This window comes from Microtus ochrogaster, unplaced genomic scaffold (assembly GCF_000317375.1).
Source record: "Microtus ochrogaster isolate Prairie Vole_2 unplaced genomic scaffold, MicOch1.0 UNK39, whole genome shotgun sequence".
NCBI classification, from domain to species: Eukaryota; Metazoa; Chordata; class Mammalia; order Rodentia; family Cricetidae; genus Microtus; species Microtus ochrogaster.
In genome coordinates this window covers 150,097-167,379 of record NW_004949137.1, presented here as the reverse complement: position 1 = coordinate 167,379, position 17,283 = coordinate 150,097, and the positions used below count along the sequence as shown (strand labels likewise).

At 39.3% G+C, this 17,283-nt stretch overlaps 1 protein-coding gene across 2 annotated transcripts; it reads right to left on the bottom strand.

The window, feature by feature from the left end:
* Window positions 1-4,026: 4,026 nt before the first annotated feature.
* Serpinb13 (serpin family B member 13) lies at window positions 4,027-17,010 on the bottom strand. 2 transcript variants are annotated; one of them, XM_005368730.1, is made up of 7 exons: window positions 16,846-17,010; window positions 16,286-16,351; window positions 8,553-8,675; window positions 8,067-8,184; window positions 6,089-6,231; window positions 5,766-5,921; window positions 4,027-4,428 (listed from the first exon to the last, which is right to left on the bottom strand). In XM_005368730.1, exons 1-7 carry the CDS (start codon window positions 17,008-17,010, stop codon window positions 4,027-4,029), a joined length of 1,173 nt encoding a protein of 390 aa, XP_005368787.1. The 2 variants fall into 2 exon arrangements, with proteins under 2 accessions (XP_005368787.1, XP_026645846.1); XM_026790045.1 differs by having other exon boundaries at window positions 8,553-8,681; window positions 16,295-16,351.
* Window positions 17,011-17,283: the final 273 nt, after the last annotated feature.

The following is a 17,283-nucleotide window of genomic DNA, read 5'->3' as shown; positions in this document are numbered from 1 at the left end:
CAGAGAAATCCTGTCTCAAAAAACCAAAAAGAACAAAAGGAAAAAAGAAAAAGAAAGAGTCTATTAATGGGTTTGGGGTTTCTTTGTGGGATGTTAAAATAATTTGAAATTAATGAATGTGATTGCATAATTTTATATTAAATTATTTCTTTTAAAGATAGTATATATTTTAAAGGACATCGATGAGAAAACTAAAAGAAACCACAGGGTTTGGTTGATACCCCCTATTATGTATTCGATAAAGAACGCACATCCAGAATGAGAAGTTTATTTCTCTCTTTCAGAATAAGACAAGAAGGTAAGCTACCCTTTAAAACAACCAAAGAATTTCACTAAACAGTTCAACAAAGAAGTCATACAAATAGCCAAATACACATGCTGGGAGTGGGGGTGCTCACTTTAATAATTAGAGAAATGCAAGGAAAAATCACTGTGGAACATTTCACACCCAAAGGAAAGACTCCAACTATCAAGATGCTAGAAAACATGTGCAGACACTGGGGGTTTACACTCTCTGGTGGGAATGGGAAATGATGCTGACGCGGGAAAACAGCCAAACATCGTATTGTGTAACCCAGCAAGCCTACTCTCACAGTCTACCCAAGAGAAGTTTTAAATATATATATATTAGCACCTTAATATGAATATTCATAGCAAAAGTGGAAATAAACAAGTTAATGACAGGCAAATAGATAAATAAAGTGAATCTTTTCTATGAAACAGAATACCATTCAGCAATAGAAGAAAATTAATAATCAACAGTATTACAAAGGTATGAACTACAAAACATTCTACAAGATGAAAGAAGCTACAAGCCAGAGAAGGGAGTGATTTCCTGTGATTAGAGGTGAAGGCATCTACATAGAAGCTCTTTAGATTGAGGAAATATTCTAAAATTGGCTTACAATGATTCATGAGCAACCCTAAGAACTGACCAAAAAAATCAATGTGTAATGATAGCTCAAGAAAAATGCTTAATTACCATCCCTGACTTCAAACTCTATTACACAGCTACAGTATTGAAAACAGCTTGGTATTGGCATAAAAACAGAGAAGTCGACCAATGGAATCAAGTAGAAGACCTGGATTTTAGCTGACAAACCTATGAACACCTGATTTTCGATAACAGAGCTAAAAGTATACAATAGAAAAAAGAAAGCATCTTCAACAAATTGTGCTGGCAAAACTGGATGTCAATCTGTAGAAGAATGAAAATAGATCCATATCTATCACCATGCACAAAACTCAAGTCCAAATGGATTAAAGACCTCAATATCAGTCCGAACACACTGAACCTGATAGAAGAGAAAGTGGGAAGTACTCTACAACATATGGGTACAGGAGATCGCTTCCTACGTATAACCCCAGCAGCACAGACACCAAGGGCCTCATTGAATAAATGGGACCTACTGAAACTGAGAAGCTTCTGTAAAGCAAAGGACACTGTCACTAAGACAAAAAAGCAACCCACTGACTGGGAAAAGATCTTCATCAACCCCACAACTGACAAAGGTCTGATCTCAAAAATATATAAAGAACTCAAGAAACTAGACCGTAAAAGGCTAATCAACCCAATTATAAAACAGAGCTGAACAGAGAATTCTCAACAGAAGAAGTTCAAATGGCCAAAAGACACTTAAGGTCATGCTCAACTTCCTTAGTGATCAGGGAAATGCAAATTAAAACAACTTTAAGATACCATCTTACACCTGTCAGAATGGCTAAAATCAAAAACACCAATGACAGCCTTTGCTGGAGAGGTTGTGGAGAAAGGGGTACACTCATCCATTGCTGGTGGGAATGCAAACTTGTGCAACCACTTTGGAAAGCAGTGTGGCGGTTTCTCAGGAAATTCAGGATCAACCTACCCCTGGACCCAGCAATACCATTCTTGGGAATATACCCAAGAGATACCCTATCATACAACAAAAGTATATGCTCAACTATGTTCATAGCAGCATTGTTTGTAATAGCCAGAACCTGGAAACAACCTAGATGCCCTTCAATGGAAGAATGGATGAAGAAAGTGTGGAATATACACATATTAGAGTACTACTCAGCAGTAAAAAACAATGACTTCTTGAATTTTGCATGCAAATGGACGGAAATAGAAAACGCTATCCTGAGTGAGGTAAGCCAGATCCAAAAAGAGGAACATGGGATGTACTCACTCATATTTGGTTTCTAGCCATAAATAAAGGACATTGAGCCTATAATTTGTGATCCTAGAGGAGCTAAATAGGAAGGTTAACCCAAAGAAAAACATATAGTCATCCTCCTGGATATTAACCTTCATCAGGCAATGAAAGGAGACAGAGACAAAGACTCACATTGGAGCACCGGACAGAAATCTCAAGGTCCAAATCAGGAGCAGAAGGAGAGAGAGCACGAGCAAGCAACTCAGGACCGCTAGGGGTACACCCACACAATGAGACAATGGGGATGTTCTATTGGGAACTCACCAAGGCCAGCTGGACTGGGTTTGAAAAAGCATGGGATAAAACCGGACTCCCTGAACATAGCGGACAATGAGGACTACTGAGAACTCAAGAACAATGGCACTGGGTTTTGATCCTACTGCATGTACTGGCTTTGTGGGAGCCTAGGCTGTTTGGATGCTCACCTTACTGGACCTGGATGGAGGTGGGTGGTCCTTAGACTCCCCACAGAGCAGGGAACCTTGACTGCTCTTTGGGCTGATGAGGTAGGAGGACTTGATTGGGGGAGGGGGAGGGAAATAGGAGGTGGTAGCGGGGAGGAGGCAGAAATCTTTAATAAATAAATAAATAATAAAATAAAATGCTTCAGAGACATAAAAAAGAAAAATGCTTAAAATAAGTCAGCAATGTGGTCTTACTAAAAACTGATAAAGCTTAAATCTGAAGCATATATGCAATGTGGTGTTAGTAAAATACATAAAACTTTTTCAACAGCAGCTTTAAGAAAAAGGCGTCTGGTTACCAATAAACACATCAAAGTGGACTGGAGAAGCTCATGAGGTCTCAGCCCTAAAGAACTCCAGTCAAGGGAGGAATGCTGGGAGTGCTAGAAATAATCTTTCTGAGGGAATCCCACCAACTGATTACCCAACACCCAAGGGACAACCATGAAAACATACACGACTAGCATTATAAAGACCAAGCAGATTGTATTTAGGCATGTGTATTTATGTACATGCACATATATGTACTCAACAATTAATGAAAAAGGAGGCCATAGACTTGAGAGAGAGTAAGAAGGGTATATGTAAATATATGGAGGGAGGAAAGAGAGGGAGCAATACTGTATTATAATCCCAAGAATTAAAGAAGAAAAAAATTTTAAAGGAGATGTTATCTGGCCAGAGCCATCCCTCATTCAAGAATCCAACAGAAAAATTCAAGAGGACAAAGAAAGAAAAGGGCCACTCATCTAAAGGAGAGTCCAAATATTCACTTTCCAAAGCTTGAAAGAATAACTGGGTAGCAGTATTGATCAGGTACATTTACCTTCGCAATTATTTCTAATACTAAAATGATTCTGAAACAAATGTGGGGGATATAATGTTAGCATGGAGGATGAAAATAAGGAAATCTCTTTGTCTGGCATACTGTTGTTTAATTTGTTCAGCATTTGAGTTATATTCCATTCACATGTTTCTAAATTCTGTTTTCTAAGTACAAGTCCCCAGTATCTATCAGGAAAGGAAAAAAGAAACACGTTAGTTGAGTAAGTTATTACTTTATTTTATTTATGTATTATAATATGCCAAAATGCTAGAACTGAATGAACCCTGAATTTCCCCATAGAGTCCACCCTTTTTATCAAAAAAAAAAAAATGTTCCTGGTACTGATGGACCATCGAAGGAAATCAGGGGAGAACTAAACTGGGCTTCCTGTGTGGCACACACGATGGGGTCACTTTTAAACAAAATATGAAAATATGCTGTCGCTGCTACTGTGCCTGAGGTTGGAGCACATGAATGAATCCCATGGTCTGTCAACCCCGAGTGCCGCTTGATGGAGCCATGTCCTAGCTTCATCATCTCAAGGAGAAGAAAACTTGCCGAAAAAGAGGATGCTGTCCGACTCTCTGTGCCTGATGAAGAACAAAAACGGGTGGTTACAGTGCACAAGTTCGCAGTCTGCAGCTGATGAGACCACGAAGCCCATGCCGGTGCCCGCAGTGGCCTCGACACCGTCCTCCGTTACCACCAGGAAGGATCTGTGCAGAAAGTTCTGGGCGTGCAGACCTGAGCGTGCAGACATTCCTGAGTAGTCCGCATTCTCGCTGAAGGCACTGAGCATGCCCATACCTTTCAGCACGGGCTCCAGTTCATAGCTCTCCTCCACCTGCATGCGGGGCAGACGCAGGTCCACCTTCCTTTGCTCCAGGTGTCCAGGGCTAGTCAATTCTACCAACTTCTCAGGAGACAGTTTATCAATTATCTATGGTAGGAAAGATAAATCCAAGAACATTTTAAAAGCCTCACACTGGCTCCAGAAAGACAGAAAGTACTACTTTTACTAACAAACAGAATTTTCATGTCTGTTGTCTACGAAAAAGACTGTTGTCTTATATTCTCTATTATATTTGCCTGTATTATATTATCTATATATAGCATGAACTGATTTTTTTCAAACTAAAAGCAAGGTATTTTGAATTCTGCATTTCAATTTCTGCTCCCTTCTAGTTTCTATATGTGCATGAATGTAATTACTCACAGTGGATGTCTATTTATATGTATTTAACTTCACACCACATCTCTCATAAACTGATAAAGTTAGATAACACTTCTGTCAAGTTGCTATGTTTTAACAACAGTCAACATTATCCATTTCCCTTACAGACTAATATGTATAAAGCATTCTAATATATGCTCATAAGTTCTGAAGATAGAAAATTAACATTTACTACAAATTTCAAACTAGGCATCCTACTGTATTCAATGTTGGAACTACTGATTTGGCTAACAAAGCCAATTTTCTCCTTCTGAATCACTTCCATTCAGCGTTGCCCAGAAAGGGACTTTTGTATTAGAGAGAGAGAGAGAGAGAGAGAGAGAGAGAGAGAGAGAGAGAGAGAGAGAGAGTAAAGCTTCAATACATGTTTCACGTTATTCAAAATATTTTCAATTTAAAATTTTGCTGAGTGTTCCTGTGTCCTCTACACATCTAGGCTGTACTTCCATACACAACAAAATGCCACATATCAAGTCCCAGGGAGGTCAGTGCTGTAGATGTGAATGCTGAGAAACAGACAGTTCAGAGGATTTATGGTTGGGAAACATCTTAAAGGATAAGTATTTGAAGTTATGCATTCCTGGTATCCAGGATCCAAAACACTAGCCTTGTCATTGTTTTGAAAAGAAAGTGGATAGACCTACATCAAGAAAAAGGATCAAAAGAAGATATGCAAAATCCAAGGGCTTTACTGAATTCCATGCAAAAGCTCTATATTCATGCATATATGTTTTTTTTCCAGGCAAAGACTTCATAGAGACTAATGACTGTTCAGAATGGTTGAGACTCTTTAGAATCACCCCCATACAATTTAAAATATCCATTTAGCTCATCTCAACACAACTGCATTCTAGTTACTCTCAACAAGTCTCTTTCTCAATAGAGATCAGTAGGTAGTCACTGCACAAAGTGAGAAATACTTCCAAAGTGGCACAACCAGTCATCAAATTTTTTTCAGAAGCCATGTTCCCAGGCTCCCTGGGTACAAGAGATGCAATACAGAGTTTTTAAAAATGATATAGGTACGAGGTATCAAGGTTTACCTTCTCCAGACCATCTATGTCATTGGGCAGGAGCACGAACATGCTGAGATCACTGTTTTTATATGGAATCCCCACAATTTTGGCCTGAAGATCCTCTAAGAGGGTGAAACTGAAGGAGCTGCACTGAGTCATCATCTGAACAGGTTTACTTGTGTTCTGCAACAAATAATCAGAGATAAAAACATTAAGAAAATCATATGGCACCCAAGTAGCTCTTGAAAATAATATAACCACAAAGTCTGAGCTACTGAATAGGCATTTGGCCAAATGACTTTAGACTGTACATTCCAGAAGTAAGCAGACACATATATAAAGGACCATACCTTATTCAGCCAGAATTCCTCCTCCTTGGTATGTTCTTTATTAAACTCCCTGTCCCACCGGCCTTTAAAATAAACTGTATTAATGAGCACCAGCTTGGTGGAACTGCTGAAGGAGCCTTCTGGAAATAGGTCCTTGACTTTTTCTGAAAACAGAGAAACAGAAAAGAGTGGTCTGTCCTGCAAATCACAGACTATAGTGTAACAGATATGGATGTGGGTGGACTTGGAGAACCACTGACACTGCAGCCACGTCAACACCCGGGGGCCTTGTGCACCAAGGATTTGCTGGCAGAGTCAGCAGGGAAATTCTCATATTGTCTCTGTTTCCATGCAGATGTACTTATTATCAGCTAAGAAATCTTAGGCAACTTGTTTACACTATGAGTGCCTAAGTTTCCATGTTTATCAAACAGAAAAAGAGCATGCCTAATGGCATTGTTGAAATGAATACATGGTTTAATATGGACCTATAATCACTACCTGGCATATTTTAAGCATTCTGCTTTAGCTACAATACTTATCTAGTCAACAGAATCCTCACCTGTGGTTCAGAAGTTATTTAAAAGAAACAGATTTAAAGTGCATATATGAGAGGGAGTACTAACCTGTGCACCCCAAGTTCAACATTAAATTGTCTTCTTCTATCACGCCCCACCTTGACAAAGGTGATCCCTGAACCAGGAACTCAGCAATTCAAGTGGTTAGCTGGCCAACCTCTCTCCACCCTGTAACTCCCAATGCTAGTTGCAAACACATCCCACTATGCTCAGCTTTTATATATGATGTGGGATGCCCTTCTGTATATTGCTGCTCTTATTGGTTAATAAACAAATGTGCTTAGGTCTATGGCAGGGCAGAATATAGCCAGGCTGGAAGAGATATAGAGAGAGAGTATGTGGAGTCAAGGAGATTCTATAGCTGCTGAAGAAGGCATATGCCATGTAGCTGCCCAAGAAGCAAGAGTTAGCAAACCTTGAGCTAAGGGTTTTATATTACCAAGGGTAAAATATAAAATAATAAAAATGGGCTAATTTAAGATGTAAGAACTAGCTAGGAATACACCTGAGACACCAGTCAAACAGTGCTGTAATTAATATAGTTTCAATGGGAATATTCAGGTCTAGGAGGCTGAGAAACAAACAAGCAGTCTCCGACTACATACAAAGACTCTGGGAATCCAAACTGTAGTATTCATGTTGTTTGGGCATCTCCTGAGTCCCAGAAATTTGCATTTTATTAAGTTCACATTACACTAAATACTAAAAAATTCTATTCAGCCAACCTTTCAATATACCCTTGTTTTCTGGTTGTTTAATTTCTTTCTTTAAATAAAATACAAAGAAAAAATATTCAACATCATGACAAATCTCATTAATAGTGGTACTAGAAAATGGTAGATACTACCTACTTCTCAATGTTTCTCTGCTGTTTCTAATATATTTGATTTATAATAGAGAATGATAAAAGAAGGATGGGAAAGATAGTTGTCAAATCTTTACAGTGGAGGTGTCTGAAGATTTAATCATCTCTACCAGATTCTCAAGTGGGCAAGAGGCCTGAGTAATCCTAGCTGTAGGTACAGACAAGTCTTGGTGAAAAAGTTGTGTCTGCCTCACTTAACAAAGAGAGTGGGAGCTCTATGCCATTCACATTTGGGGCTCCAGACTAAGAGAGGAAGTCTATTACATAAAGAACAAAGTAACGATAAACAAGATGCCATCCCTGGAACTACAAAGGTAAGTGTGACTCACAGCTTGTGCAAACAATTTTCCACTGTTGCATCTCTCCATATATGCTAAGACCATCCCATCCCCTGCAGTACCCTATCCAACCTTTATGCCTATCTTTGCCTGAACCCATCTCTAGCTCCTCCCAAAGTTAATTCATCTGGTATCTATGAAGCCTCAAGCCCAAGACTTTTGTCATAGCTGGTAATCAAGAAGTGTGCTTTTTGGTGAAAAACCCATCCATACTCTACCATTTGTTTGGCTTTCAACCCAGGAATTAATCTTCTTTCGACTTTCATCTGCAGCATTTACAAAATCAACAGGCTCCAGAGATGCATGGTAATATTTTTCAACATAATCTATGTATTTCTTTAGGAGAGATGGGGAAGAAATAGAAAGAGATTGAAGAATTTGTCAAGTACAAATACCTCTTAATAAATGTGTCTGTTCATTAGGAAAACTAATGTCAAAATGTGAATGTTTAGGTCCTGGGAAGATGGTTCTTATTGCTTCCACATACTGTCATTCAGGTGCAATGTGATTAAGGCAAAAGTCAGGTATAGGCTATAATGGACTCAAAAAGGAACTGCATGTCTGGAGAGCAGTCCAGAAAGACTAGTAAAACAGGACCATGGCAAGAGCCAACTTGGCAGCATGGCCCAAGAACTCAGTCCTAAATGGGATATTGGCCATTTGTTGCTACCACACATAGATGTGGCATGCACAACAGAACTTACTTGAAGGAAGAGGTATGTTTTCTCTCCAAACAGCCTGTTGCTTATGTTCAGTTCATAATCATTAGAGAATTTGCTTATTTCAGTCAAAAGCTTTTGGAATCGGTCATGTATTTCTTCTGTCTTCTGAATCTTCAAAATCAAGACAAAAACTCAGTGGGTTATCTTGGCAAAAGCAAGCCTAGATTCTCTTCCAAAAGGATGTGGCTAGAGTCCTTCCTCTATGAGCAAATTGGAGAGAAAAATATAAATGTCCATGGGTCTCTGGACATCATCTGGCTCTCTGCAAACATAGATGCAAGTCAAACCCAACCTGAACTTCATGGAGAAGCCTCTAGCAGCCCCCATTACCACAAATCTTTGTTTTCTCATCCAGCTGTCACTTCAGTCTCAAACATAACAGCTTACTAAGTGTTTCGTACATTTGTTTTTATCTACTCACAGACCCTAAACACTTGAGAAGTGTAAAGGATCCCCTAGATAATTCCTCTCCACTGACACTGGGATATTAAAAGTAATTTTTCATGAAGAAAGTGATCATTTATGAGAGCTGCAAACCAAACTAAAATTAAATTTGTCACTGTTTTTTAAAAATAATTATCAAAACCTTCTGGCTATCTTCTGTAGGGTGTACCAGCTTTCTGACTGTGTGCTGTAGGCAGTGCGTGGCAAAGCCAGGTGAGCCAGAACAGTTTCTTAGACCAGAGCAGAACATTGTCTCATGACTTGTCATGTGGGCTCTGGTTGCTGTAATTCACAGAGGATACAGAGAAATGCAGTTCAGCTCTAAAGTGGGTGATTGAGTCCTGATTCCACATGAGAACTAAAAAGTCATTTTCTTGTACAAAATGATGCATATAGATTTATTTAATTCTTTATTGTGTCTCTTATTTTCATTGCTCACACCCCAACTGCCTACAACTATACAAAAAAAAGTAATAGATAGCTAAATTTTGCAAATAAATGGTAACTTTTTGCAGACATTTGACCTGAAAATGCATATCCCCACCATTCTGGCAGTATCTATTGGGCTGACCTTTGCTGCCTCCTTACTGTTATGAAAGGCTGGGTGACTCGCAATCAATTTATTGCTGCAATCAATTTATTGATCAGGGCAAGCAGTGAACAGGTCAGGTGCATCGCACCCTTTGGGAATTAAGAATTTAATGTGCACTAATTTCCTAGTGAGTCATTTATGACTAAACCAACATGCAAATAAGGGAAAAGAAGAAAACCCTGTTTTCAAACAGGTTTGGGGTTTTAGTTTGTACTACCTTGATAATGACCTGGAGTTGGTAAAACCCAAAGATCCTATTCTGGAAGTAAAAAGGTATCTTCATCACAAAACTGACTACATCATAGGCTTTACTATGTCCCAAGGTCATCAACCAAGTGCAGATTGTGTTCCAAAATTATACATTGTAAACAAACAAGTCTCGAGTCAAACTCATGGGAAAATAGCAAGCATCCACAAGACAGACACAAACTTAGATGTTCACATCAGTTCTCTATTACAGAAAAATGTTTCTGGAAAATGTCTATCCTTGAATAAGAGTTTAAAATTTAAGACAGGATCTTTAACAAATGGTGTTACAAAAACTGAATAACTAACTGCACGTAGAAGAATGCAAATAGATCCATATGCATCACCCTGCACAGGCACAGAAGACAACATCCTGAACAGAACACCAATAGTGCAGGCACCAAGATAAACAATAAATGGAAACTCATGAAAATGAAAAGCTTCTGTAAAGCAAAGGACACCATCAATAGAACAAAATGGCAGCATATAAAATGAGAAAACATTTTCACCAACCCTATATCTAATATAGGGCTAATATATAAAATATATAAAGAACATATACTGGATATCAACAAGCCCAATATTCAATTAAAAATGGAGCACAGGTCTAAACAGAGAATGAAAACACTCCTCCATTGCTGGTGGGAGTGCAAACTGGTACAACCACTTTGAAAATCAATATAGTGGTTCCTCAGAAAATTGGAAATTGATAGACTTCAACATCCAGCTATACCACTCCTGGGAATATGGTTCAATCATACCACAAGGACACTTATTCAACTATGTTCATAACAGCTTTATTCATAATCTAGAAACTGGAAACAACCTAGATGTCCCTCAACTGAAACATGGATAAAGAAAATATGGTACATTTACACAATAAGGTATTTCTCAGCTGTTTAAAAAAATGACATCATAAAATTTGCATACAAATGGATGGAACTAGAAAATTTATCCTAAGTGAAGTAACCTAGATCCAGAAAGATAAATATTGCAAGTGATCATTTATATATGACTATTAGCCATTAAATAAATGATAAGCAACCTAGAATCCTATAATGCATAGACTGAGAAAAGTTAGGTATAGAAGAATGAGCTAGGGGGAACACATGGATCTCACAGGGATGGAAAAAATCGAAACGATTTTACAAGTGTACTGGATGTGGGTGTGGACAGGAATAGAAGGATCAGGTGGAAGGGGAGAAAATAGGGTTGAGGGAGGGAATGCAGGAAGAGGCAGATGAAATTGAGGGGTGTTTGAGGGATGATATGGAAACCTAGTGCAGTGGAAACTTTTTAAAATATGTGAAGGATATCCTAATGAGGTCTGCTAATAATAGGAGAGACAGAGTCCCAACTGGCCATCTCTTGTCACCAAACAAGGCTTCCAGTATCTGCACTCAGTTGCATTCAGTTTAGTCCTTGGCTAAGGGTGTCCTGTGGAAAACCCAAAATAACATAGACTGTTGCCAAGACAACAGAGCGTTCTTGGCACACTGACATTGGGTCCAATTGCCAGGGACAACATCCATACAAATCATTGAACATGAAGAAATGAAGCTGGTGCCTACATGGAAACTTCACCCCTGCATTCTAGTGTCCTTAGTGTGGGAAGGCACTGTGTACGCTACCGAAAGAGAAGCATAAACACAAACCCAGACACAAAACCTTTGACCTACAATCTATCCTGCCGGTAAGATATGCTAAGGCAATGGTGGCACAGACCTTGTAGAAGTAGCCAGCCAATGTCTGATTTGACTTAAGGCCCACTCCACAAAATGGAAGCCATAGCTGACACTTGGGAGATCTGAGAAACAGAAACTAGATAACCCTGAGTTCAATCACTGGGACCTACACAGTGGATGAAACTTAAGTGACTCCTGAAAGAGCACCATGAAATGCATGAACTTTTTATTCAGAAATTACAGTGAGTCAAAGTTATAATAAATAAAAGAAGTCCATGATTAGACAAATACTGGTAAATTTTTTAAATAAAAAGTAATTCGGTAGATCACTGTCAAGGATGTCAACCAAGCTAGCTTGCCAATAATAATATTAGAATATGAGAAGAGAATCTTCCAATGGCTACCAGAAATATAAACCTAGATAGAATTCTCTACAGTCATTAAAGCACATCAGAGTTGAACACAGTCTGACAACATCCACCATCATCTACTAACATTCCTTAGTAAATCGTTACTAAGGAAACCACAGAGGAATAACACCAACAGTATGGAAGAACACATGGCCCAAGTCTCTGACAAAGAGACTTCATGCTAACAAAGTCACCTTGGGAATTTTCAAACCAATACAAAGGTCCCTGTAATTCATAAGTGAGTGCATAGCTGAGTACACAGAAAGCAACAGGGAAATGCTTGGAACTCACAATCACAGCACCTTCCAGCAGCATAGCATGGCTACTGCAGAGCTGAGCCTGACTCTCACCCAAGGAGAAGAGAGAAAGAGAGAGGGAAACATGTCGGTCATTCTGAATTCTGGGGAAGCACAGGCAGGACTGGTCTCCGTCTCACCTAAACTTAAGCTATGAAACAAACAAGGTACCCTGTGCTGAGCCTGCAGTGCACTAGAAATCAACAGGAAGAATTCCTAAGTAGCAGCTCACAAATCTCCAGCTGTGTTACATGCACAAGTTTCGCACAGACAATCCCCAGAAGTGTTTATGTTTACTTGTTTGTTTAGTAGTCTTTGTGCATTTCAATGATGTTATTGAAAAGTATATCCCAGGCGGGGCACAGTGAGACATGTCTTTAACCTCAGCACTCAGAAGGCAGAAGTAGGCAGATCTCTGTGAGTTCGAAGCCAGCATGTCTATATAGCAAGTTCCAGACAACTAGAATATATATAGTGTTATCCTGTCTCAACAAAAGAACAGAAAGAGGAAAGGGAGAAAGAAAAGGGGAAAAGAGAAAAAGATGGAGACAAGGAGGGAAGGAGAAAGTAAAGAAGGAAGGAGAACTAGCTTCCTTTCCATAGGGGCCTCTGAGAAAGTCTTGGATTGGCCCGGCTCTCAACAAGAACAGACATTCAGAAGCTCAAAGATCTCCATCCAAGACAAAGCTACAAAGACCTCTGAAGCCACACACCATAACCAAACTGTAAAAAGAAAAAAAAATGAATCTAGTGAGAACCAGAGTACACAACTTGTTACATACAAGGGAGCATCTTATATTGACAAATTTCCCAGAAAAAAAAAGTTATGAAAGGATTGATATGCTATTGAAAATATACTGAAAGAAAAGAATGCGGTAGAGTTCACCAAGAATACCATATCCAGTAAAACTGTCCTTCAAAAGCAAAGGAGAAATTAATGCTTTTCCAGTTAAATAAAAGTAGGGGGTCTGATAAGAAGTCCTAAATGGCTTCAAGTTGAAATGAAAAGATGATACGTAACTGCATAAAACATGAAAATATAAAATTGTCTTGTAACAGTAATTATACAAAAAAAAAAAAAAAAAAAAAAAAAACACCCAGGATCCTACAGTTCAAAAATCACTTCAAAATCTGGTAGGGGATTTTTAAGCACACAAATATAGGACCTAAAAAGAGGTTAAACTGTGTTTTGGTACATAAAGGGAAGGCAGACAGAAGGGGTAGAGCATTATACGTGATAGATGTTAGATGATCATCAATTTCAAATATCAGACTGATATTAAGTAAGATGTTTTATCCATAGACTAGACACAAAAGGAAATGAGAGTGGAATCAAAACAACTCTTTAATAAGAAATCCACTAAATAAATAAACCTAAATCACATAAAAAGGGAAATAGCAAAGGTAAAAATAGTTTTAATCCAAATTCTACCCAATGAATTAGTGAGTTTCTGAATTATACAAACACATCCACAATTTAAAAATTAAAGAAAAAAAATAACTGGTCAAAGTCCAGAGAATAAGTGCTCAGTCATAAATGGGACATCTGTATCACATTGTCTCCTCCCAGGGCCCAGGGCCCACCACAGAAGATTGTAAGAGCCAGAGGTTGGGAAGGACCGTGACAAAAGTATCTTCAGGAAACGACAAGACCTCTGTTCTCGTGAACTCACAATGTTTGTGATTGCCTGCCCACTAGCACACAAGGTTAAGCCAGCCAGGGTTCCAGCACAGGGATGGGAGGGGCTCAAGAGCCTTAAACCCTAACTCAGAAGCTATTGACAGCTGACGGATTCTAGGGAAGGGAGCATCAGCCTTCTCTAGAGTCACGATGACCCAGTGGATGGCACCATATTCATGAGTATATGGCAGCACAAACTGGACTCTGTGGCTTATTTACATTTTTTAAAAAAGAACATGAAAGTGGGGGCAAAACTAAGAACTGGGACAATATAAAAAGATGTGGAGAGAGAGGATCAAAGCAATTAAACAAACTTTATACAGGCAAAAACTTTTGAGGAGCTGATAAAATATTATATACTTAAAATACATAATAAGCTCATTTTAAGCGCCTGGTGCTACTTTGATACTAAACCTGGACAGAAATGTTCAGGAAAAACATTTTTGACATCATTTATAGCATTTTTCAAAATTAACATGATATTAGTAAACCAAATGTGTTTAATTTTAAAGTATCATGACTCAGTATATTATTATACAAATAAAAGATTTACCACTAGAAATTCTAGAATACATAAAGAAATAGCTGTAAAAATTAACCCATGTGCCATTCGTAGCAAAATAAGAAGTGCATTGGATAATAAATTCCTAATTCAAGAGAATGAAGCTTCTACTCTCAAGAGAGAGGTTTATGTTCAGGGAAGGGAATTAAGGATTGGCATTGGTCATCTTTCTCATAGAAATGCAGTTGAGTATCTCATACAGGTACTCATACAGGTATTCACTGCAATATTCCTTCTACCTTCCTTCACCATCTTGAGATTTTAACACCATTTTGGAAGAGAAGGGTTCCAAATATTCTGAATTCATGGCATACTAGTAGTACACGTCAAGCCTGCCACTGGACTTCACTCCTGTTTATTCATCTACTAATAAGGAGATTGGGCCAGCTGCCTCCGGAATATGCTCCAGCCCCAATGTCTTTGTCATTACCTCTACTCTTCATTTCTTCAGCTCCCAAGAACTCCTAGGGAAGGGGCAGGACTGTCTCATGGTGGAAGAGGGCAGGTATAGGAACTGAAAGGCAACTTGCACCCAATCATGAATCTCTCCACCCAGGATAACCGCATCTGCCCCAGATGAGGTGCCTGTGTAGTCTGAGAACTATTGTGTGGAGAAGTTCTCTGGAAGCTACTACATGTCTCAGTTGCACATGAGAACAGCCACCGGATCTAACTCAGTTAAAAATCCCTAGAAGGAAGCACAAGTCCACAGCTGAAACGGAGCACACAGACAGCCTAGCGTTGTGGGATTATGAAGTGACCAGCTCACAATGTTGGGAACTTGACAGTACTTGCTGTGCTGTCCTTTCTGACAGAGCAACTGTACCCTTCTGAGACCTTGGGTTACTTCTAGATGCTAACCTGTGACCTAATGGGCCCCATCCCATTCTGTATTTGGTAAGACCAAGCAAGAGATACCAGAAAGCTAGATCTGGAAGATGATCAATGCTCCTGTGCTGATAGCATTTAAGGAAATATTATCAGAAGAAGCAAAATATTAATTCAGTTCAGCAATAATATTGCTTTCAGTTTCCTACAGTACTAGGTGAGTTAAATGTATGATCTAGATGATTCTATCAGAAATGTCACAGAAGACTAACGAAAGTGAATTACTTGCCAAAGTCCCAAAGTCCTGGCATACCCAAGCCAGAACGTTACCCAATTCTCTGTACCCCCAAAGCTGTTATAGCAACCTTTTGGTGTGTTAGCATTCATAGTGGTTCTTGTGTGTTAACGTTCTGATCTCTTATCATTATTGAGAATCTACTGTTTGTGTACAGTACAAATGCTGTGATTGGAAGTGGTTTTCTCCTAGGAGTTCATGTTCTAGAAATCTAACCCTAGTAAAGCAATGTTAAGAGGTGGTGAAACCCTTAAGGAACTTAGTAGGAAAGCTGACTAGGTCACCAAAGGAACTTCCCTCAGCAGAGATTAATGGTAGTCTCCCAAAGCAAGAACAGCCCACAAGTTTTAGCCCCTTATGTGTGTCACCAACGTTCATCCCCTAATCCATCACATATAATGTATTCCAGAAGAGTCTCCATGGAAACCAAACACATGAAGACACTCGGTCTGGGATTTTCAAGCTCAGGAAACATAAGCTTAACAAACCAGCTCCTATTTGTCAAGCTTTCAGACCCTAGTCCTTTGTTTCAGCATCAGAAAATGGACTAACATGCCTAGAGATGGTATTTGGCTCTAGTGACTACTGCTTGATAGTAAATGAGGTTTGCTTTTTCTAGTACTTTCCTACATCCATCCTACACCTAAGAAGAAATCACACTAAAGGATATAGAAACATGTCCCACCTCATTTTCTGCAGACTTTATTCTGGAGCTTCCTGTGTCTTTTTCAGAGTAAAGTACCTGATAGAGAGAAAACACTGTCATTATTGTCAGAACAGAGAAATATTTCACATCGCCAAAAGAAGGCTGGCAAAGTATTTTCAAGGGTACCTGAGTATCATCTCCTTGATGAGCCAAGGAAATGTCTAGGTTGCTCACTAATCTCCAAAGGAGCCTAGTTATGTACAATATGTCAGGTAGACCAAATAGAAATTAAAAAGCTGATCACAATGGCTTTGGACTTTCATATTCTCTCTTTATATATAAGAATAGTGGCTTTTGACAAGGCCACTCACCACAGCTCCCACCCAAAGGAATTCCATGCATCAAAGAGAAAATGATACTGCGGTGTCTAGAGAGGGAGGAGGACTTCGCTGAGAGACCTGGAACTGTTCCACATCATCATCTATTTTCTGGCCAACAAGTCAAGATGAGCACATTTTCAATGCCAGAGGTTTAAACCACAAAGCCAAGTTTCCACCTGAAACTTGGCAAAGGTAAAGGAAGCTCCTCACCTTCTGTAACTCAGTGGCAGTGGCTCCCCGGGTCCCCAGGAGGATCATGCCAATGGCTGTTGAGATGCCCACAGGGGAAAAGAAGACGTTGCCATCATTTGTTTTATCCAGCTCTTTGAAAAGATCAAACCCAAACTGTGCAGTTGCTGTGTCTAGTGAGTCCATGACGGTTTCCAGGCTCTCTAGAACAACAATAACAATCAACACAGCATCCAGACTGGGCTGCTTTATGCTATGATCACACCTTCCTTCATCTATCCAGAACACTGAGATTCAGAACTGCTACCTAATCCCTACCTCTGCTCCCATAACAGAAGACATAAGTCAGCTGGACTCTAGCTTCATTCAGTAGTTTTCAGTTCTCATTTCCCCGGGAGGTAGGGTAAAGCCTTAATGGTTTTCTCCTCTTGTTTAGCCACAGAGTCTGGTCCCCACCTC

Coding starts and splice junctions, on each gene's coding strand:
- Serpinb13 (XM_005368730.1), bottom strand. CDS start 17,010: ATGGACTCACTAGACACAGCAACTGCACAGTTTGGGTTTGATCTTTTC. Junction 16,352..16,845: donor CTGCCACTGAGTTACAGAAG/GTGAGGAGCTTC, acceptor TCTCTCTATCAG/GTACTTTACTCTGAAAAAGA. Junction 5,922..6,088: donor AGGAATTCTGGCTGAATAAG/GTATGGTCCTTT, acceptor TATTTGTTGCAG/AACACAAGTAAACCTGTTCA.